This window comes from Mustela nigripes, chromosome 3, assembly GCF_022355385.1.
Source record: "Mustela nigripes isolate SB6536 chromosome 3, MUSNIG.SB6536, whole genome shotgun sequence".
In the NCBI taxonomy this organism is placed as follows: Eukaryota; Metazoa; Chordata; class Mammalia; order Carnivora; family Mustelidae; genus Mustela; species Mustela nigripes.
In genome coordinates, this window is record NC_081559.1 from 178,786,752 (window position 1) to 178,810,533 (window position 23,782).

Consider the following 23,782-nt stretch of genomic DNA (forward strand, 5'->3'; position numbering starts at 1 on the left):
ATACTCCATAGTGTATATGGACCACATCTTCCTTTTCCATTCGTCCGTTGAAAGGCATCTTGGTTCTTTCCACAGTTTGGCCACCATGGCCATTGCTGCCATAAACATTGGGGTACAGATGGCCCTTCTTTTCACTACATCTGTATCTTTGGGGTAAATACCCAGTAATGCAATGGCAGGGTCATAGGGAAGTTCTATTTTTAATTTTTTGAGGGATCTCCACACTGTTCTCCAAAGAGGCTGCACCAACTTGCATTCCATTTTATCAGGAACTCCTGCAGATTTTGGTCCTTAAAATCTCTCTAATTCATCCAACTTCTCTGTAGTGCTCCTGCTCTGCTCTAGTACCGGGCAGGATGATGTCTCACCTCCATTTCTGCAGTAGCCCTCTGACTGCTCCCCCAGCCTCAGTCTCCCGTCTAACATAGAATGGCTTAGCTCTGATCATGTCCACAGACATGTCTCTGATCATGTCCACAGACACTAGACACATTCTTCCCATGGAATGCTCCAAAGAGATGGAACTTCCAGTTCTTAAACAGCGCTATGCATTTTCTTGCCTCGGTGCCTAGACTTATTACTATCTCTGTTGCCAAGAATACCCTCTCTGTCTGCCATCCCCAACCTTGGATCTGGCTAACTTCTATTTTATTATTTACTCTCAGCACCAGACATCACTTCCTCTGACAATCGCACCCGCCACCCCCCTCCAGAAACAGAACTTTGGATTAGGTAGTGTGCCCGTGAAGGAGCTTCCAGAACCTCCTTCCTTCTGCCTCGCCTTTTAGGGTCTGTTCTGTAACTGTCCGCTTGTCTGCACACATTCCACCCCCTCCCCCAACAGTAAGGTGAGTCAGGGCAAGCACTCTGCCACTGCGGCAGCTCAGGACCTAGCCAAAACCCCGAAGGGTCAAGACTGTCCATCAAAATGTTGAAATTTAAGAAAATGAAAGAAATCTCAACCAGGCTGGATGTTGCAGCAATGTGAAAATTCCTATCCTAGTATTGTTTAGGAGCAAAGAAGGCACCTGTCAACAGACACAGGAAATGTATGCCTAAGTAGGTATTGTCTAATTGTATCTATGCTTCTCTGTGCCCCCAAACCATCCATGCTGAGGCAAGTAAAATTACATGTGCGAGCTGAGGAAGGAGGGGAGGGCTTGCTCTGTGGATCCCCCTCTCACCCTCTTGTACCCATCCCATGGCAGGTGATACCTGATGAATGGAAGATGCCTGCATTAGAGCACTGGGCTATTTTCAGAGGCTTCATTATCTCAGCTGGAAAATCCTGGGGCAGCTTTTTGTAAACCAAATGGAGTTCAATTAATGTATCCAGAGCAAAGGATCAAGACCTAAATATTGAGAGTCAACATTAGCAAAAGTCTCTCAGCTCCCAGATGGTCAACTTCAACCTCCTGAAATGCTCTTAGAAGAGGGGAAACTGAGATTTTCCTGGAATGGTACTTTGAGGCACGGGAAAGAACTAAAATGAACTCATCTTATTGGGTATTGATGAAATCACGGAACCATGGTTGGTAAGCATTCTCCTCAACTCCTTTTCTCAAGGCTACCCAAAAATAGTTAAATGCCCCTTTTTACTAGCTTACCATTGCCAGGGAAACCTTACTAATTTATCTCCCACTGATTAAAAATATATGATAATTAGGATGAATACTCAAGTTTATCTATGGAGGGAACAGATTTTCTTAAAAATAACAAGGCTAGGAAAATGTTTTTCAAGCTCATTAAAATGAACCTTTTGTGCACTCTGTTGTATACAAAGATGCAAATCATGCAAGGGTTCTTTTGGGAGGGAAACACAGTGACTTGGCCATTCGTGTTCATCGCCACTCCCTTAAAAGACCCCAGTAAAATATATCTAAGCCCAAGAGAATGAGTGCTCACCACGTGTCTAGAGGGCAGATAGCAATGGATCAGACAGTGTCTGAGGACAGACAGCCCAGTGATCAATTGCAGAGTGAAAAAGGAGCCAAGAACATTACAATCTAAAGGGCTTGTATTCTCTGTAGAATTCTAGAGAAGTGTGAGTTCCTGGCTCTGGACACCTGCAGAGGTTTGGAACCTTCTGAGAGAAAGAGAGAGTTAAGGGTGATGCAGGTCTAGAAACAAGGTCCCATGTGAGGTCTGCAAGCTGAGTGATGGGGCTCTCAGAAAGCTTTCAACCAGGTGTTCTCCTGGTTGTACCCACCCAAAGACTGGATAATTCTCGAAAGTAATTCAATGGACCCAGACCAAAGTTCCAAACACCAACATCTGCAGAATTGGAAGAGGTCTCTTGGTAAAGCTGACTTCCCAAACAGTAACTGTATAAGAATTTCCACCAACAGATGATTCCTCCCCCTCCGCCCCACAAAGGTTCCAATAGGTTTCTTCATCCCTCAGTGTAAAAAAAGAGCAGATAGCAAAGGATCACCAAACACCTGAGGAAAACTCCAGCAGGTCCGATGAAGATCCAAACAGAGACAAAAAAAAAAAAAAAAATACTAACAACAGGAGAGACAACGAGCACAAAGAAAACAAAGCTAACGAACCGTCTTCAACACGTAAGAGGAAAATACAGTATCCCTAAGAACAAAATTCCTTTAAAAAGGAACACCCAGAGAATAATAAGCTAAAACATAATAGCTGAAATTTAAACACACTGTGTTCATGAGAAAGGTCCCAAAAATATAGTTTAAAAAAAAAAAAAAAAAGTGACAGAGGTAAGAGAGAAAGAAACAGACTTAGAAAATCAATCCAGGAGGTCATCTTTGCAACAGGGGACGCAGGAAAAAGAAAACCGAGCAAATACATAATATGAAAAAAATCTCTGAGACCTCAGATATGTGTCTCGTGATTAGTTTACAAACAGGTTTCAAAAAGAATGATAAACACCCGTTATTTTTTAATAATAAATCTTTTAGACCGATTTGATTTTTTAAACTGTCTTTATTGTTTTAATAACATTTCAACTGTAATTTAAAATAACTTTTGAGGGCGCCTGGGTGACTCAGTCAGTTAAGTGTCTGCCTTTGTCTCAGGGCATGATCTCAGGGTCTTGGGATCCAGTCCTGCATCGGGCTCCTTGCTCATTGGGGACCCTGCTTCTCCCTCTGCCTGCTGCTCCCCCTACTTGTGCTTTCTCTCTCTCTCTGACAAATAAACAAATAAAATCTTTAAAAATAAAATAAAGTAACTTTTGAAAAGGAGTATCTTTTCTATTTTCTTAGGACTATTGTGAATGCTAAAGCCATGTCCCCTTACTTTGCCTAACTATGGATACTTAAAAGAGAACACAACTATTTAGGACATTTCCTTTTTCAGATGTTTTACTAATTCACCCCTACCTCTCTGAACTTCCCCTTCCCAACCACCTTTAAGCAAACTGTTGAACTTATTACTATGTATTTCACTTCATGAATTTCTCAAAAGCAGAATGTGAGCATGGTTGCATCAAACACAAAGATCATCTCTCTTTTTATGTGTACCCTTCTAGAGGAATAAAAAGATTTCATTTTATTTCAGTGGTTGTCTAGGTAAGAAGCAAGAAGAGATAGATGATAGATATGTAATAAAGGCTGTAGTAGATAGAGGTGACAGACAGTCAGACAGAGAGAGGGACAGAGGTAAGAGACAGAGACAGACAGATGAATAAGCATGACCAAAACTGTGCTCTTGGTGGTGGAGAGAAGTCAGCACTATCTAATAAAAGTGGTAGATCATTCAAAAGATAATATTCATGGGTTTTTTTGTTTGTTTGATTTTAGTTTTATACATGATTGTAGAAGTTTAACCTAGACATGTGAGGAAGCTTCCAGGTCCATGGTGGCCTACACAAATTCAGAAATCCTTTTGCTGTGAACACCTGGATATACTAGGTAAGATGTAATAAGAAAAGTTTGCTTGTTTGGGCTTTAATGTACTACCGAGCTTGCGAAAAAAGAAAAGGAAACCCTCAGATGTCAATCAAAAAGGGGGTAGGTGGGTAGGTGGATGGGAAGGCACTCAAAACAACAGTGGTGGGTATTATTCAAGTTGATCGTAAGGCATTCTTAGAAAGTAGAGTGGAGTGGGGTCATGGCAGGTAGTGGGTCAGTAGTGGGAGGTGCTGAGGACTTGGAGTTCAATACATACATGACAGTTAAGGGTCTGTGAGCCCATGACTTGGGAAACTGGAACGAGTTTCCTGCACAGAACCAGAAATCCCCAAAGGATAAAAATCTCTGTGAAAGAATGTCTTACAAAATAATCTCTGCTCAACAGTTTGGGGAGGTGACCTGGAAACTCCTTTCTTCTGGGGGAAAACAAAACAAAACCTTCTTCCTCCCCTTGTATCCAGGACGGAGGTATTCTGATTTAAAGTTGCATTCATGGGGCGCCTGGGTGGCTCATTGGGTTAAGCCTCTGCCTTCAGCTCAGGTCATGATCTCGGGGTCCTGGGATCGAGTCCTGCATGGGGCTCTCTGCGAGGCGGGGAGCCTGCTTCCTCCTCTCTCTTTCTCTCTCTGCCTGCCTCTCTGCTTACTTGTGATCTCTCTCTGTTAAATGAATAAAATCTTTAAAAAAAAAAAAAAAGAAAGAAAAAAAGAAAGAAAGAAAAAAGAAAGTTGCATTCATGGCACAGTTATGCTGCCTGGAATTAGGGGGATGTCTACACTGGCACCAAATCATCACAACAGTTAAACATGGTCAGCTTAGCAAGCATACTGTATACATAAGGAAGCCAGAAATCAGAAAGATTTGGTAATTTATCTAAAGTGAAAGGACCAAGTGACAGAGCTGGGATTCAAACTCCTCTCTTCTAACCTCAACTCCAGAATTTTATTCACTGATATTAGCAGGTGGTTAATTTGGGCCTTTGTTTTAGACACTAAAACTGTGTCCACTGACCATAGCTCCACTGTAAATCGATTTTATATTTTCCCTTTGCAAAATGCAATGCCATCATGGTACACTGGCAATACTTTCCATTATGAGTCCACCATGGTCTGTCCATCTGAGAAAACAGAACCAAGAAAGTACACACTGCATGAGCCTCTTAAGAGAAGCCCTTTTCACATCCAAGGATTTACTGTGGAGAGGAGATGGAGAGGAGAATTGTGTGAATCTTCCTCATTCCCAGATGGACTAACAGAGGGGCCTTTTCAATAGTATTCCAAGTTTAAAGAGTATGGTTGAAAACTTGACATAAGCTTTGGGTGAGGGAGACAATACAGCACTCCTAAACACTGGGAAAAGGAGGAAATAAGGCTAAAATGGTAAAATGATTACTCTTTTCTGGTGGTCGCCAAAAGACCATGTCTTTACAAATGTGAACTAAAGCACTCAGGATTATCTAAGATTCAGAATAAAGTGATATGGGAGCAATGCTGGGGAGTCAAGAGTAGAAAGCAATTTAATTTGATGAGCAAAAATGAAATCCAAAATTCTGATCCCCATCAGGAATCAAACCGGGTGACCACAAGGGGAGGGGGGGCATCTACCTAGGGAGTCCAGTGCCCTTAGGAACAGCCCAAAGGAGATTGGGGGGGGGGGTCTCGTTAAGATAGTAATTTCCATAATGGCCACCTTGGCAAGGCTCTCCTGATCCCAGGAGGAGTGGCTTCCAGCTTCCTTGTCTAAAATACGCTTTTTTAAAAAGATTTTCTTTATTTACTTGAGAGAGTGAGAGAGAGAGAGCATGAGAGGGGAGAGGGCCAGGGGGAGAAGCAGACTCCCTGCTGAGCAAGGAACCGGATGCGGGGCTTGATCCTGGGACTCCAGGATCATGACCTGAGCTGAAGGCAGTCGCTTAATCAACTGAGCCACCCAGGTGCCCTAAAAAAACACTTTTTAAGGTCTGTTAGCATCTCTTGTATTGATAGCCTTGGTGACAATTTAATTTCTTGAATGGAGAGAATGCATTGCTTAGGCTGCCTTGAAAGTCCAGACTGGTTTTATTACTTGAACAAAATTCACTAATGGGTTTTTCTGATTTATTTAAGTTTGCTGAGCCTGGCAGAATAGAAATGCATTTTTTTCTTTTAAAGATTTTATTTATTTATTTGACAGACAGAGATCCCAAGTAGGCAGAGAGGCAGGCAGAGAGAGAGGAGGAAGCAGGCTCCCTGCTGAGCAGAGAGCCCGATGAGGGGCTTGACGTGGGGCTTGATCCCAGGACACTGGGATCATGACCTGAGCCAAAGGCAGAGGCTTTAGCCCACTGAGCCAACCAGGCACCCCTAGAAATGCATTTTTATTTGTTCTTTTATTCTCAAGGTTATTTAATGGAAGTTTTTTTTTTTCTTTTAAAGTTTGAGAAGATAAGAATACTGAAAATGGACGGGTGAATCTGCCATTTATCGTTAACATATATTTTTGAAAGCCTGCTTTGTATCAAGCAATGCTCTAGAAAGCTGAGATTTTAAAATGGTAACAAGGGTGTTCCAGACCTCAAGGGTCTTAATGACTTTAAGATCTAGGTAGGTACATAAGAAAAAATCTCAAGTCATTATAAAGGGTGCCACGATAGATCTACACACAAGGTAGAGTGGGACCAGTGCCTTACCTATGCTGAATTTTAAAAGGTGCCTAGGAAATGTCAGGGAAGTGAATTATTTAAGGGTGACTGGGCCATAAATGATGACATGGGTAGAACTGGACACTTAGGGAAGATCTAGATCCTTATAAGGTTTTTATGTAATACTGTGGAGTTTTGAGATTAGTGAAGAGGACATGGTAGAGGATGGGGAAGAGGCAAGTTAGAAAGGAAGCGCCTTGTAGGGAATAGGTCCAAAGAGTCTACAGAACGGGGGATATAGCCCTGGACTAGGCGAGCAAAGAGCTCAATATGAACAACGAGGTATTTATGAAGCAGAATTGTTTAAAAAGTGTTGTAATCATTGACAACCACTAGCAGTGGCATATTTTTGTGGATTCGGTGCCTGCTGGGTAACCTTTTCCATAGAAAGAGCAGCAATCCTGCCTGCTGTTCTATGGCTGTTTCTATTTGGGAAATTGAACATTGGAGTTTTTAATGCAAACTCTAAGTAGCTGTGTGTCACCAGCCAAGGGAATTAGCCCCAAGATGCTGTGGCATTTGTCATCAGCGCTCAGGTTTTAGCATCCAGGAGCCCATTAAGCCCTGGCCATTGTCCCTATGGTTCAGGAGAGCCATTCTGCCAGGTGCTGAAGTCACAGGGAACTAGGGTATCATGACTAAGAACCCAGGCTTCCTGTTGGAACCCTAGACCTACCGTCTGTTTCAGCTCTCATTTCTGAACTAAATTTCGCTGTCTATAAAATAGAGATTAAAGTACCTACAACCCAGGGTCATTACTTAGACTGAATGAGATAGTTGCTTAAATTCACACATAGTGGTAGAACCCCGATTCCTTCGTGGATCTAGCTGATGCGGAGTCAACTCTCCCTTTCTCCTTCTTTCTCTTTCATGGTTAACATATGCATTATTTTCAGCTTTTAAGAAATGTTACAATTTCAGTTTCTATCTCCCCTTTGACCCAAGAGATATTTCACAAAGAGCTTTTAAAAATCCAAGAAGAAAGGCTTTCTGTGCCTTGGTTTTGCAAATAATTTTCTCCTTTGATTCCACTATCCTCAGAGAATGCTGGGTACGGTATTCCAACTCAGGAGATTTATTGCATTTTTTGGTGAGCTAATCTATAGTTAATTTCATCAATGTTTTATCTCGGATCTGAAAGGAAAATGTATTCTTTGTTATCAGTGCACAGAGTGTGTGATGTATCCCTATCTCCCTTATTAATTATGTTGTCTGGGTCTTTTGTATCCTCACTGACCTTCTGTCCACTTGGACGGAGAGTGTGTTGAATTACCTGCTATTAGTACATTTCTATTTCGTCTCGCGTCTTCTACAGTTTCCGCTGCAAAGGCCACTGCTGGGTTATTTGGTGCGCATTCACAAGTGGTCAACGTTCCTCGTGCACCCTGGCCTTTAGCAGCAACCTGTCCTTTGTCCTGTTTCATGCTTTCAGTCTGCATTTTACCTTATCATGTTTCCAGATCAAAACCGGTACCATTGGTCAGCGCTGTTAGTTTGCATTTACCTTGTACGCTTTGCCCATCTCTTTGGTTTTTGCCTTTTAAAACCACTTTGTGCTAGGTTTATCCTGGGCTCAGCCCCGAGTCAGGGTTTGCAGAGTCTGCCTTCCTGACTGGTACATTGTACTTGGCTCAGCATGTAACCAGAGTTCCATAAAATATTTGTTTCCTTTTTCCTTTCTTCTCTTCCTCAACCAGGGTCAAGACTCACCTAAAACCATGCTCTTTTCTCACCCGGCCCCCGGCTTAACTGAGGTATAAGTAACAAAATGTTAAGATCTTTAAAGCGGACAGCATGGTGATTTGATACACATGTACACTGTCAGAGGTCAGTCTCATTATCTACAGTTCTGGGTCTGTCCGGACACAAGTCCCCTTCGGATGCTCTGGTTTAGCTGGATTCCCATTTTCAGTCCTGCCCTGTGGTTCTCACACCCTGGCAGGAGAGGGCCTTCCATACCTCCCATCAATGGTGGCCTTGAAGACCACGGATATACCACTTTAAAAATACATTCCTTCTTCTGGCTTAAAGATGGAAGTCTCCAATGTTTGAGCCAAGACCTGATGTCTCCCAGAATATTCTTTCAAACAGAATATTCTCTCAAACACAATTCAATGCCTTCGTTATAGCATACAGTCCACAGCCTAGAAATCATTGACTTAAACTCTCTCCCTAGGCATGAATCTTTTCTACAATATTCCACACTTTCTAGTCTCTGCATTTTTCTGGTATTGGCAAGCTGACGCTCTCACCCACACAGGCCTGCATTTGAAACCCAGGAAAACCACATATTAGGTCTAGGATGTTTGGAACTTATATAAGAGCTGAGCCTCTGTTTTTTTATCTACAGAATAGGGACAAAGCGAAACTCAGAGGGCCATTAAGAGGGCCAAGGGGGTCACAGATTTAAGGACTGGACAGGAGATGTGAAGAAGCAGGCAGGTAGCTAACAGAATTCGCCCCCGCCCCCTAACCAAGGGTACAGCAATAGGAGCGACCAGGAGAGTCTGCCCCGCTATACAAGGAGAAACCTCTACTGGGCTCCCGCCTGCAGCAAAATGGGCCAAATCATCTCACCAGATCTTTCCATGGTTCTAGAAAAGCAGAAATCTGGCTTTCTCATGTGGAATTTCCCAATGATTCGATGTGGTAAGTAATTCCAATTTCTTTAAAACACTGGACAGGCCATATCTGTGGGCTGGGTACACCTGTCAGCGGCCACTTGGCAGCCTCTAGGCTGAAGTAATTAGCGTAATGCCCAGCACGAGATAGGTACTTGGTAAATTATGAATGCACCAGATCTTAGACACCTTAGACATCAGACTCTTGGAAGAAAGGACTTGTCTGATTGGGTAGGCTGGAGACCAGGAAAGATCAGGCCCCGAGTGAACAGAACATCCATCTGCAGGCCCAGGACATCAGCAGAAACCAGGCAGGACAAAACAGAGAGCAGGTTGGAGTAGCTTATGGCAGAATTCAGCTGAATCCTTTCCAGTCGGCCTGCTCTGACTCCTCTTGGGCTGACACTCCCCTCTCTCTCCTGCAACCGCAGCTCTGATCCCCGGGCAGACCTAACTGGTATGGGAGAGGAGCAGGCTAGATCCTGCAGCCGCTGGAGTCAGAAAGGCTAGCGGATTCCTTAGAACGAGCTTATTAGGAAGAGAGCAAAAAAAAAAAGCTCTGAGCTCTGAGCCAAGGAGGTAACTTCCTCTCCCTATTCCCTTTGGCTTTTCCCCATCAGCGACTCAGAACAGAGCCAACTACATCCTGCTCGGGTGGGTTGCAGCTGTCCCACACATGTTACAAATAAGGGCCAGTGGAGCTGTCCCTATTTTTAGCACTTGAATGCGGATGCCAAGAGCTCCAAGATTCCCCATTTGCTGGCTCAATGCCGCTCCCTCTCCTCCACACAGCTCTTATTTTTCCTCTCAGATAGATGTTTTCTTGTTCCAAGGAGCTAAAGTAAGATATCTAGAGGGCCCCCAAATATTTGCTTGTCTCGCTAAACTTTTTATAATCACCACAAACTAGGTGATGTATCTCTCCCCTGGTGTGAGAAATCATGTGCGGACTTGGAGAAACATCACTCCAGGGTTGGATCAAAGCCACTCCTTTTTCTCTCTTGAGCAAAAGAGAGGTTTAGAGCGGAAAACGGCATTAAGGATCCTCTCATGGAAACTTCTGAGCACGCAGCTGAGGGCACCGAGGTCCGGGGGGGCTGACGTGCTTACTACTACCCGATATTAATAATCAATATTATTACCTTATATTCGTGAAGGTTTTCCTGCACTAAGCACTTCACATGGATTCCTGGCTCAGTGAGGTATCTATTTCAACGATTCCCATTTTACAGATGACAAAACAGGGTTACTGGTTTGCCGAACTGGCCCAAAGTCACCTACACTAGCAACCAGGGAAGACCAACTTAGGATCCTGACTCCAATTCTTAACTCTTCCCAGAAGCAAAGCTCAGCACAAGGTGAGTCATGAGGATCACAGGAAGGACGGAGGACGGAGGAAGAGAGCGAGGCCGGCCGCCGCTTCAACACACACGGGATCTCGGCGGGGCCCTTCCAGGCTTTTCTCTGGGACCTGCTGAGTGTTTGGCGAACACGAGCACGGCCCTCACACCCTCAGCGGCCGCCCCGTGGCTGAGACCCAGAGACCCCTGGCCTTCTTTACCTGTTCTCAGGGTCAGCAGAGGCCAGACTCCGGGTGACAAAGCACATCTTGAGGGGGATGTTCTTCCGATCTCTGTGGAAGGAGCAGGGCTGGGCGGCCGACAGGGCGTCGGAGGGCCCGGCCCCGAGGCGAGGGGATTCGGGCGGAGGCGTTTCCCAGCCGATCTCCGACACCGGGGAGCCCTTCTTCACATAGGGGGTGGCTTCTCGCATGTATTTCACTGCAAGGAAACGGACAACAACGGTGCTTTTAAAGCGCGTCAGGGGGAATTTCTGGAAAGTCTGATTGTGTTTCTGAAACTTGCATTAGACGAGCTCCTGATCCCCAACCTCTTAATTTCTGAACAAGACTCACAAGTTCTTTTCCTCTCAGAACAATTTTTCTGTTATTTAAATTCTATACCAAAGTGGTATTTATTTATTTATTTTTAAAAGATTTTATTCATTTATTTAACAGAGAGGGATCACAAGTAGGCAGAGAGAGAGAGAGAGAGAGAGAGAGGTGGGGGAAGCAGACTCCCCTGCCGAGCAGAGAGCCCGACTCGAGACTCGATTCCAGGACCCTGAGATCATGACCTGAGCCGAAGGCTGAGGCTTAACCCACTGAGCCACCCAGCTCCCCGCAAAGTGGTATTTAGAACTTGCTATTACAATGACCTGAACTTGAGAATTAATTTCAGCTTTTTTCAATGATGGCAACTTTTATCTTTTCTGACTTTAAGATACATTCTGGTGAAGAGGCTGAAAGACAAGTGGAGGAGAAAGCATAGGGCTTAAAGACACGTAATTGTTCCATAAACAAGCAGGGGTTCTGGTCACCATGTTCTCTAACCACGCCCCTATTCAGAATTAAGAACAGGCTTTTCAAGTTAAGGGTGCTGAGAAAACATATATGCAAAGAAACATACAAATGAACAACAACCAAAAAACCCCTCACATAAAAGGATACTTATTTTGCATGGAAAGAACTTGAAAGAGCAAAAATACCTTCTGTAAGAGCTGAAAACTAGGGCCAACCTACATGTCCATCATAAAAATAATAAATTGTAAGACATCTATAGTCATTTTTACAAATGAGATAGATTTAGATGTGTTGATGAAGAAAGACCTACAAGATCTATTATTAGTTTAAAAATGGTAGAGAGAAGTGCACATACTGTAATCTTTTGTACCTAAATCATAAATTCATAGGCTAGCATATATACAACCATTTCCGGATAGGAACATAAGAATATGTTAACAGCAGTTAGCTCTTGGGAGTGGAAATAAAAGCCAAGCTGATGGAAAGATAGACTTTACTATTCACTTATTAACCCATTTATATCGTTTTTATGTTTGGCCAATATGCGCCTATTACTTCAATAAAATTTAAAAAAAAAAATTTCCAGAGCTGAGTGGAGCAGACCGAAAGTCTGCTCTTTGATATGTTTCCTCGGGCTTAAGAAGTTATTTGCCTCTTCTGAATTTAAGCCTTTGGTCCTTAGATAGCTTTTGTACTGAGAGGCCAACTAGATTCTTAGAATGTGCAACATGAACTTCCATACCCTTCTCCCTGTCGCTCACACAGTTCAGTTCTGTGCTGCTCTGTAGAGGGGAGTGTGGCTAAGTTCCTTACTGCTATCTGTTAGTACAAATGGCAGTGGACTGGAATGGGTACACACTGGAGGATATTTACTCCAGATCTTTGATGATTCAAGTCCACAAACTAACACCTTTATGGGGCAAGACATGGGGCCAGGCTTATAGAGCCTACCAAAATAAGCAATAGGTAGTTTCCATCCTCAAGAATCCAAAATCATGGGTGACTCTAGTGGATGCTGCTGGGTCCCCTCTGATCCCTTCCACCAGCCTGAGCACGTTTTTCTTAGATGCTCTGTGTTGGCTGAGAACAACTCTTAGCTGCCCACCTGTTCCAGAAAACAGGTGTTGACCCAACAGAAGCCATCAAGTTTGGGAAGCTACAGAGTCACTGCTTGATCCCCCAGACAGAGGATCTGCTTCTCAGGAACCCCACCTAAGACAGGGACTTCATACAAATCCATAAACGACAGCCCAAAGCAGAATGAGCTGAGTGTTATAACAAGAATAAAGTATGCCGGAAGAACTCACAAGAAACTGAATCCAGGCATATGAGTGACCAGTTAGGTTCACAGTGATTTAATAAAGCCAAACACACCAAGATGCAAACTATATGGACAAGTATTAGGGAACTCGACCACAGGTATCAAAAATAGCCATACTAATTCAAGACAGAGATGTCATTTAGTACCAAAACATTTGAAAAGAAGATTTCAGGGATGCCTGGGTGGCTCAGTTGGTTAAGCAGCTGCCTTCAGCTCAGGTCATGATCCCAGCGTCCTGGGATCGAGTCCCACATCGGGCTCCTTGCTCAGCAGGGAGCCTGCTTCTCCCTCTGCCTCTGCCTGCCATTCTGTCTGCCTGTGCTCGCTTTCTCCCACTCTCTCTGATAAATAAATTAAAAAAATCTTTAAAAAAGAAAAGAAGATTTCAGGGTCTTAATATAAGTGAATATAATTCACTTAATATAAGTGAATATAAGTGCAATTAGGAGAAAACAGCTCCAAGGTCACCACAAACCTGTTAGCACAAGGTGCTGTTAGAGAAGAAGAAAGGACAGGTGTATTTTTATTTTATTTTTATTTATTTTATTTTATTTTTTTTTTTAAGATTTTATTTATTTATTTGACAGAGAGAAATCACAAGTAGACGGAGAGGCAGGCAGAGAGAGAGGAAGGGAAGCAGGCTCCCTGCTGAGCAGAGAGCCCAATGTGGGACTCGATCCCAGGACCCTGAGATCATGACCTGAGCCGAAGGCAGCGGCTTAACCCACTGAGCCACCCAGGCGCCCAAAGGACAGGTGTATTTTTAAAGAATATTGTTTATTCCTGGGCAATATGCTTAAAGAGGAACACAAACATACCTAGGAACAAATGCAGAAAATTTAGAGGACAGATGTAAGCTGTCCAAAGCTGGAGTAAATAGACCTGTTTTGAAGACACTGAATTTTTTTTTCTCTCTAAAAACATTTTAGTAGAAGCTAGAACACTGCTTAGCTTTGTACATTATAGACTGAAACTTATTACATACAGGAAATTCAAGTATCAGCTGAGACAGTTTGAAGGCTCTCCTTTGGTTGTATTATTATTCTTCCAGATGGAAGAGGCGTGAGTGTGGTTAAGTGGGAACGCAGAGATGCTTCATGAAGCAGGTGTCATTTGAACTTGGCCTTAAAGGGTAGAAAAGACTTTAAAAAGTAGAGATAGGAATAACAGTCCCTCTTTTATATAATGTACTCTGATTTACAGATCATATTGCATTCCATAAAAAAGGAAAGTTGGGGGCGCCTGGGTGGCTCAGTGGGTTAAAGCCACTGCCTTCAGCTCCGGTCATGATCCCAGGGTTCTGGGATCGAGCCCCATGTCGAGCTCCCTGCTCAGTGGGGAGCCTGCTTCCTCCTCTCTCTCTCTGCCTGCCTCTCTGACTACTTGTGATCTCTGCCTGTCAAATAAATAAATAAAATCTTAAAAAAAAAAAAAAAAAAGGAAAGGAAAGTTGGGCCTCGGTTTGAAGGGGAATAAAGAACCAACATTTCTTATATACCTAACAATCTATGGAACCAGCGACTTAACATGTCTTTCCACATTTAAGCTTCAAAATGACTATTCAAAGCACCACCATATTTATAAGACAACAAAGATCCAGAGAAAAAATGGGTAAGGGATCTTTCACTTTCTGAATAACCACATACCCGCAAGCAATGAAAGAGTAAGTTGCTATTCCTTTCAGACTCTGCTAAAAAGAAATGTCATGGAAGGCTATTCTTATTCTGATGGACACCAGGAACTTTACATATATTATCCTTTCCAAGGCTAGCATTATTTTACGCACAGCACAATCATGCACAGAAGTTTAACTTATGTGGCTGGTAAGTGGTGGAGCTGGTCTGACTTCCCAGAGGTCACATTCTTTTTTTTTTATTTTTTTAAGTTATTTATTTGAAAGACAGAGATCACAAGTAGGCAGAGGCAGGCAGAGAGAGAGAGGAGGAAGCAGGCTCCCCACTGAGCAGAGAGCCCGATGCGGGGCTCGATCCCAGGAACCCGGAATCAATGACCTGAGCCGAAAGCAGAGGCCTTAATCCACTGAGCCACCCAGGTGCCCCCCAGAGGTCACATTCTTTAATGAAATCTGGCTACCACACCTCGATAATGGAGGCAAAAATGACAAGCTAACAGGTGTGGACTTTATTCCATAGGCAGTGGTGATATCCATAGTGGTCTTGGTCTATGAGTGAGGCGATGACAGAATCAGAGGTTCGCTATAGAGAGAACTCTGGCAAAGTAAGATCAGGTGTACTAAAGAGAAAAGACAGCAGAAGTAGACCCATTAATTACAGAGCCATGGGGAGTTACTGTCAGAGGTACCTGGAGCTATACTCAAAATAGCCATGGAAAGCATGATGAATCCCAGAAATATATGGTTTGACCCACCTATGGGCAGAAGCATGGGAAGTATGGCAAGTCCTAGCCTAGAAGCAAATACTGACCAGGTAACCACTTCCTATATGGCATAGAACTTGGGGAATTTATGAAGGAGAGAGAGAAGATGCAGCAATACCTTGAAGAAAGGACTGGAAATTCAAAATAGTAATTTTGGATATTCAAAATAGTAATCCTTTCAACTGACCAACTGAAAATAAGGACAGAATACATTAACAAAGTAGGGATGATAATTTAAAGGTTTATGCATTCATCTAAAATCCACCAGTCATTCATCATATGCTGAGGACTACACTGCCCATGTGTGATGATCAAAAATATATGTCCCTGTTTAAAAATATATATATATAAGCCTAGAAAAGGGGTAAGGGAAGTGAGTAGGTGACATGAGATCTTAAGTTAATCTTATACCTGGTTTAAGGAGGTCCCAAGCTAGACAAGTCTAGGACACTGGCAAAATCAAATGCAAATCCCTTCTAGAGGAAGACAGTTTCATCCTAGGCTTCAAAGAGTCCCTGTGAATCACTTTCAAGGGCAATAAGCAGCATAAATTCTAAGAAAATGTTGTTCACATAGAAACGAGGTAGTATGAGCAAGAACTAGTAAAAATAACGGAGAGCAGTGACAGTCCCAACAGAAACTACAAAGCAACAAATCAGTTTACCATGTAAGGAAAGTTTGAGAGAAACTTCTGGAGACTATTTTTTTACAAGATCTAATTTATTTATCTGCGAGAGAGAGAGAGAGTAGGGAGGAGGGAGAAAGGGAGAAGGAAAGTAAGAATCTCAAGCAGACTCCCTGCTGAGCATGGAGCTGGACATGGGGCTTGATTTCAAGACCCCAAGATCATGGCCTGAGCCCAAATCAAGAGTCAGATGCTCAACCGACTGAGCCACCCAGGTGTCCCTTTCAGAGACTATTTTTTAAAAAGTGACCTAACAGATTGGTAAAATAACCAAACAGAATATCTAGTAGTAGTAGCCAAAATAAGAAGTATTGCTATATAATTATAATAAATAAACCAGAATTAAAACTTCAATAGTAGACATATCAATGAAAAAATTAGTGAATTGTAGATCAGAAGACATTTTATAGAAGGTAGCATGAAAATATAAAAACATGGATAACACTGAATAGAAATGTAGAGGATTAAGTGAGAAGGTCTACGATATGTCTAACTGGAGCCCCAGAAGTTAAGAGAATATGCCAGAGGCTAAGGATTTTCCTGAGGGACTTCAAGAAACCTGACTGAACTTCGATAAACAATACCCGTGTTCTTCCCAGTCAAGACAAAGTGAAGTAAGGGGTCATCCTGCTTTCAACCTCAAGTAGGCTAATCCTCTCCTTAGAAACCATGCTTCTTCAGAGAACTTTATCGATCACCTTTCCCTCTCACAAGTTTTGTGAGGAAGATTCAGCCAAATCCCTAAATGAGTCCAGAGGTCTCTGGTACCACCAGAAAACAAGTTTTCAATTTCAAGAGGAGGGGGAAACCAACAAGGAAACAAAGAGATTATCATTACCATTCCTGAACAAGATAGGCTGAAATCACCAAAATATTTTCACATCAGTCTTGAGGAAGAACAGGTAACATCAACTCATCCCTGCATAAAGCCCCTTTGTTCAGGAATCTTGCTTCTTGTTGACATGTATAGAAAAGAGAACTTGGTTTTGTGTACAACAAAGAAAGCAACAGAACATTGCCACTGGATTTCTCCAAGGGCCCACAGCTTCTGGTGGGTTTTTGATGATAAAATTGTGAGAATATCCCTTCTTGCTACAAACTTGGTCATCAGTTATGAGGAAAATTCTACTGTTGAGCTGTCCCTCTCTAATCACCAAGGGAGGCCTGAGGCTAAGTCCCTTCTCCCCTCAAGCAGAGAGTAAGAACAGTGCGGTCACTCCTGGGTGTGGTAAAGCGGTGCCTCTAACAGAAAACAAAGCATGTGTGAAACCTTTTCTTTTCTTTGTGCTTCAGACTCTTGAGATAATTCCTCACATTGCAATTAAAGTAAGGAGAGGACAGTCTAATTCAGGGAGGGTAAAATGTTACCCAAAGAGTAGATTTGACTGCAACAGGTATCCCAAATTACAGTGTATTAAATGATAGAGAGGTTTGTTTTTCTTTGACTAAAAGTCTAGAGCAAAAGAAAAGAGCTGCCAGGATAGCTTTGCTCCCTAAAGCTGTCAGGAGCTCAGCCCTCTGCCCCCTTCCTGCTCTGCATCTGATAACCCAAGATGGCTGCTTGAGTTCCAGCCAAAATGGGAATTTTGACCAAATTCCCATCAGCAGGAAGGAGGAAGAAGTGTAGGACACACGACGCTTCCTCCCTTAAGAAGCTGACACACTCTAGATAGACCAGAATTTAGCCACACGGCCATGTCTAGAAGGAAAAGAAATTTTACTCTTAACTCTGGTGCCAAACCAGCTAAGCACTGGTGGGGAAGGGAGGCTATTGTTGCAGAAGAAGAAGAGAACAGATATTAGGGGGAGGACTCTCAGTTTCTACCACACAAAGATGCCCCTAATTCTGTTAGCCCATCACAACTAGACATTATACCGCATCCGTACAAATAAATGCATTGGAGAGATCCATTAAAAGGCACAATGACTAGATTTCAGAAACTCTACTAAGTGTTTTTTGTGTACTAACTCATTAGAACTTCACAACAATTCCGTGATGGGAGTCCTCATTTTACCAAGGATGCAGTGTCAGGAAAGGGTTAAGTCATATCCCCAGATTACAGGGCGAGAAAAGGCAGAAGCATGAGTCAAAGCCAGTCGGCCTGGCTCCACAGTTCATGCTTTTAACGACGAGGTACTACTGTTTCTCACACTTTTTTTTTTTTAATTAATTGAATGTGTGTGTATGTGTGTGTATTTAAGCCAACATTTTTATGCACTGGGAGAAAACATCCAATTAAGTGGCTATTGCCTGTCACATAAGAGAGCTTGATTCTGTAAGCCTAAACTATTAAACTATGGCATTTCAATAAATGCCTTTTAAGATATTGTAATACGTATGCATAATAGAGGGTTTAACAGCTAGTGTTTGCATAATTACACCTCCATGTGCTTACAGACCGTAATTTCAGGCAAAGAGTTGTTGAAACCGATCAAGAAGCAGCCAGGCCCCAGTTCAGGGTGCTCATAATCAGAACTAATTAATAAACCATGCCCTTTCTGGGCATCATGAATTAAAAAACTGTGGTGGAGCAATTAACATTCCAGTCTTCACTTGCAAAAAAATAAAGCGGGAGGGGGACCGGAGCCCAGAAGGAGTGGTCTTCAAACCAATAATGCACCAAGTCACTTTCAATATGTTTCTGGTTTGTCATCTCAAGGACGAGCAGCAGTGAGGCTTTCCAAAGAGCCTTCCGCAGAGCCCACGTTTGCGAAGGCCCCAAGTTGCCACAATTAAATCTTTGTTGAAGCGGCCAGATGACATTTGGAAGGAGAGGCAACACACAGGCTACTAATGAGGAAATGCTTGCGGCAAATCCAATCAGCTTGCCAACCAGGCTGGTTGCTCCGGAGCCAGCCAGCGAGTCCCTCCGACACGTGCAAATCTTCTTCTTAAAAATAACAACAGAAACAACAACAGACAAAAAAAACCAAAAACCAAAAACCAAAAACAAAAAAAACCCAAAAAAACAGATTTCCAGATTACAGGAAGGGAAAGAAATATTTCATTACTCTGGGGGAGGTGAACACAAAATGGGCATTTTCTAATGTGAAGGAAGCTGAGAGGGGACCAGCCGGAGGCAAGAAATCTGGGCACTGGGACTGTGGGTGAAGGTTGCAGGTTGGGGACAGGTTGGTAACAAGGGGATCTGCTAACAGAAATGTTAAGATGTTCCCTTCAAGGCATTAGCCTAGGTCATCTCAGAGAAGAAAGGAGTGGAAGGGAGATCATCAATATTTCCAAAAAGGCCAAGAAATGGTGAAGGAAGGAATAAATCTTCAGGATTGCGAACCTCAGGGGAGGCAGTCTTGAGCTGGCAAGAGAATTTGGCCTTGGGAGTTGAGGACCAGAGTTACAGCTTCAGCTCTGCCACTAACTAGCTCTCCAGCCCCGGGCCAGTCACTGCCCTCCCGGATCTCATTTTCCGTACCCGTCAAGAGAGGGAAATGAAGTCCCTACCCTTCCAACGGTCTACAATTCTTTGGGAAGCTGCCTCTTCTGACAATATATATATATTTTTAAGTTTTTTCTTACCTCACCTTGCTCTTTGTGTCTTCACCAATAAATAGCTCTGTTAAAATGTGGGCCCCATTCTTGGATTTTAGGTTGGATGTATCCTGTGACTTTTTAACCAAACTCTATGGGCATCTGACACATGTGACAGGAAGTCTATGTGGAGATTATGTACTCAAGTCACTTTTCCTTTGGTTTGCAGAGTTGTCTAGAAGGATCATTATTCTCATTCTCACTTACCAGTATTTATTTCTCTTGCCTTCCACTGGGGAAGGGGGTCCTTCAAGGCAGGATTCTAAGGGACATTTGAAGGATGACCCCAAGTCACTGATGAAGTCATAAGGACATTCTGGGTGAGGGTATCGAGTTTTATTTTATTTTATTTTTTTTAAGATTTTATTTATTTATTTGACAGATAGAGATCACAAGTAGGCAGACAGGCAGGCAGAGAGAGAGGAGGAAGCAGGCTCCCTGCTGAGCAGAGAGCCCAATGTGGGGCTCGATCCCAGAACCCTGAGATCATGACCTGAGCCGAAGGCAGAGGCTTAACCCACTGAGCCACCCAGGTGCCCCTCGAGTTTTATTTTTTATTTATTTTTATTGTGTTATGTTAGTCACTATAAAATACATCATTAGTTTTTGACGCAGTGTTCCAAGATTCATTGTTTATGTACAACATGGTACTGAGTTATAATGTGTGGCATCAGGAGTAAAATAAACTGGTTATGAATTTGCTTAGTAATTGTTGGCCTCCTATTAAAAATCTATCTCAAAATTACCCTATTTTAGATAGTACAGTGATTCGATGTATTCTGCCCTAATTTTTCAACGAAGCAAAATTATTGCCCCCAGAGATGCCTCCAGAGACCCAGGGGGTTATCCTATCCCATGAGTCCTCACACGGCTCAGAAACACACTGACTGGTTTGGTTATCCATTAATACAACATTTAATGAGCTCCAGCTACGTACAGGGCCCTGAGTATTGGAATTATCACAGTCAGCAAGACAGACTGGGTGCCCACCCTTGAGCTGCCTATGGTGAGGTGTCCATGCATGTGGGGGATAAATATAGGGCACTGCTCTGAAGGACACACACCCCGGAGGACTGGGGTCTGTCCCCAGTTCACACAGAGCCCCTCACAAGCCGGCTCCTGCCCACGTCTTGTCATCTCAGCTGACTGACTCCCTCTTGGTCTCCACAGTTCACACACCAGCCATGAAGAAATTACCTTTCATTCTCTGAACATGGCACGCTGGCTCTCTCCTGCCTCTGCTCTTTGCACATGTGGTTTCTTCTGCAGGGAAACATCTTTCTGGAAAACTTGCATCCTGTAAGCCTCAGTTCAGGTAAAACCTCCTCAAGACCTCCAGATACGCCAACCTGAAGCTCCTTGTGACCTCTCCTGGTAGCAGCAGCGTCGGGACAGAAATGTTATGGGAGGGCTTATGCCACGCAACACACCGTGGTCATGATCTTACACACACTTGAGCACTTACACATCACAGTTCTTTATTTATACACAAGTCTCTCTGGTGCAAGCAGGAGGCCCTCCCAGCTGAGTGACTACTCTACAGGAGAAGTTAAAACTCTAAAGTCTGGAGTCACAGTACATAGTTTCAAATCATAGGTGCCTCTGCACCTATGGCAGGCAATGACCTGCGAGGTTGCATTTCCTTCCTCCATTTGTCCATCTGTAAAATGGGGATAAATAGAGGTGCCAGCCTCAGAGAGCTGCTGGTGGATCAAATGACAGAGGGCTCCGAACTGTGTCGAGCACATGGTAAGTGCTCACTAGAGAAAAAGAAAACGTGGCATTCACATCTATATCCAAGCAATGAACACAATGTCCGGCTGTCAAACGTGGAATTGTTGAGCAAATGAATGGCAATGTTAATAGGATCTTTTTCACAGATTTGTTCTTAGGGAGGAGTCTTATAACTAAGCAGAAGAGGCCAGAGGATATTTGTCACATGTCCAAAGTTTTAAGACAAAGAAGCAACAGATGAAGGTCAGAAGTCTATATCCTCTATCCTGTAGAATGGGGGTTGGCAAGCTTTTTCTGGAAAAAATCAAGAAAGAAAATTTGGTGGAGCCTGTGGACCTTCGAGTCTCTGTCACAACGATCCCATTCTAGCATCAAAGAGCCACGGACTATATGCAAACAAATCAGCCTGGCAATGACATTTTCTTTACTAAAATAGGCAGTGGGCCTGATTCAACCCTGGGAACTTTAGAAAAGTAGCAATAACTAGCAATTATTGGCTACTTACTATGCATGGGGCCTCACTTAAAATGTCTGAGGTCTATTAGCTTATTTAAAAACAATTCTATGGGGGCACCTGGGTGGCTCAGTGGGTTAAAGCCTCTGCCTTCGGCTCAGGTCCTGATCCCAGGGTCCTGGGATCAAGCCCCACATCAGGCTCTCTGCTCTGGAGGGAGCCTGCTTCCTCCTCTCTCTCTGCCTACTTGTGATCTCTGTCTGTCAAATAAATAAATAAAATCTTAAAAAAAAAATTCTATGAAGTAGGTTTATTATTATGCCTACCTTACAAGAAAGGCGAGTGGTGTGGAGGCTAGAGAGACTTGCCCAAGGTCTCAGAGCAGTGACTGACAAGCTAGGACCTGGACCGATGCATCCCAGCTCCAAAGCGTCCAGTCCTGATCACTAGAAAGGGAACGAGCTCTTCCCTTGCCCTCTCTACACTGCCTCCCCATGCAGCCAAATGCTGCTGCCTGAGTCCTGTTTGTCCAACCATGAACATTTTAGGAATCAAGCTCTTCAAACACCATTTTGTCTGAAATGTCTTCCATAGATTCCTTTTCTCATATTGAACCCAAATCTCACTCCTATACTGAGGGTTCACTGATCATGGCTCGACTCTGCAGAAATACACAAAGCATCCTGAGTGTCGTATAAACTATTAATACATAAGTGTTTGGCCTTCTTTAAAGTAAAAGATAAGCCAGATTACTTGATAAATAAAAAGATAAGCCAGATGTTGCTTTTATACTTCAGGTTCCTAGATAAAGCTGGAAGAGGCACCCAAAGCCTTAGAAGATAAAACTAAGATTTTAAGAGTTTCACACACGTGCCCCCCCCCCCCCACAAAAATATATATATATATATATATATATATATATATATATATATATATAAAATAGGGATAAGATGGAACATTCTGTCACTGTGGATTCAAAATAAGCATCACTGTAGCATGCAGGATAGGAAAACCTACATTATAGTTACTGTGAAGGAGAGTTCCAGGGATTTCCATAACGATGGCCCCCATAATAAATAGGACATTAGGCTCCAATGATCGAAATATGGTGATCACAAAAGGAGAGGATGGTTCCCCTCTTTATCACCCTCATTTGTCCATAGCTGAAATCCTAATAGGTTGGACAATGTTTAAGATTTATTTATTTTTATTTGTGAGAGAGAGAGAGAGTGCACACCGTGGGGAGGGAGGAGGGCTCGGTGGGGAGGGGCAGAGGTAGAGGGAGAGAGAAACCTAAGCAGACTCCACACTGAGCACAGGGTCGGACATGGGGCTCAATCTCACAACTTCAGGATCAGGCCTGAGCTGAAACGAAGAGTAAGATACCCAACCAACTGCATCACCTAGGTGCCCCAGGATGAATAATGTTTACATGAGGGTAAGAAGAATCACCAGGTTGTGGAAAGGTTCAAGAAGCAAAGAGAACATAAATTAAATGAGAGGCCCTAGAGCGCAGAAGGGAAGGGTCTGGAGTCTGATTGCTGGGGTCCCATTCCTGGCTCTCCTATCGCTGAGCTCTGTGGCCTTGAGCAAATTACTTAGTTTCCCCATATGTTAATTCTTTCACCTATCTCAGAGGATTGTTGTGAGGACAGAGTGACTTAATTCAAACTAAAAAATGTACAGGGTACTTGACATAGTAAACACCATAAGAGTCAGATACCATTGTCAGGAGTTAGCCTCAGAAAGAGATGATGGGACCTAATAAGTGGTGGGTTGGGCTAAGCTCACTCTGTGCTTCTCTGTAGGGTAGAGTCACAGTTTGTGAATACAGATTATCAGGGTAAAATCTGGGCTCAATGTAAGAAAGACTATGATGTAGGGAGTTCCCTATTGCTTGTGACATTCAAACAGAAACCAGAGGGTGATATGTTCCATGTTTCAGAAAGGATGTCTCCTCCTTGGAAGGACAGATTGTTTCTAAACCCCCCTCAAGTTCTCACATTCTATGTTCCTTCTGGAATGTGGGTGATTAAGATGTCTACTACAAAAAGACTCCAATACAGTGAGACAGGTCATGGTTGTATACCAATAAAATCATG

At 43.1% G+C, this 23,782-nt stretch overlaps 1 protein-coding gene across 2 annotated transcripts in view; it reads right to left on the reverse strand.

Moving 5' to 3' along the window:
- Positions 1 to 23,782, reverse strand: part of SNTB1 (syntrophin beta 1) — a 228,020-nt gene that overhangs the window by 117,580 nt on the left and 86,658 nt on the right. For both annotated transcript variants that reach the window (XM_059395095.1, XM_059395094.1), the window contains exon 2: positions 10,742 to 10,961. In XM_059395095.1, coding sequence (XP_059251078.1) covers positions 10,742 to 10,961 — 220 coding nt within the window. The remainder of the gene's footprint in view (positions 1 to 10,741; positions 10,962 to 23,782) is intronic.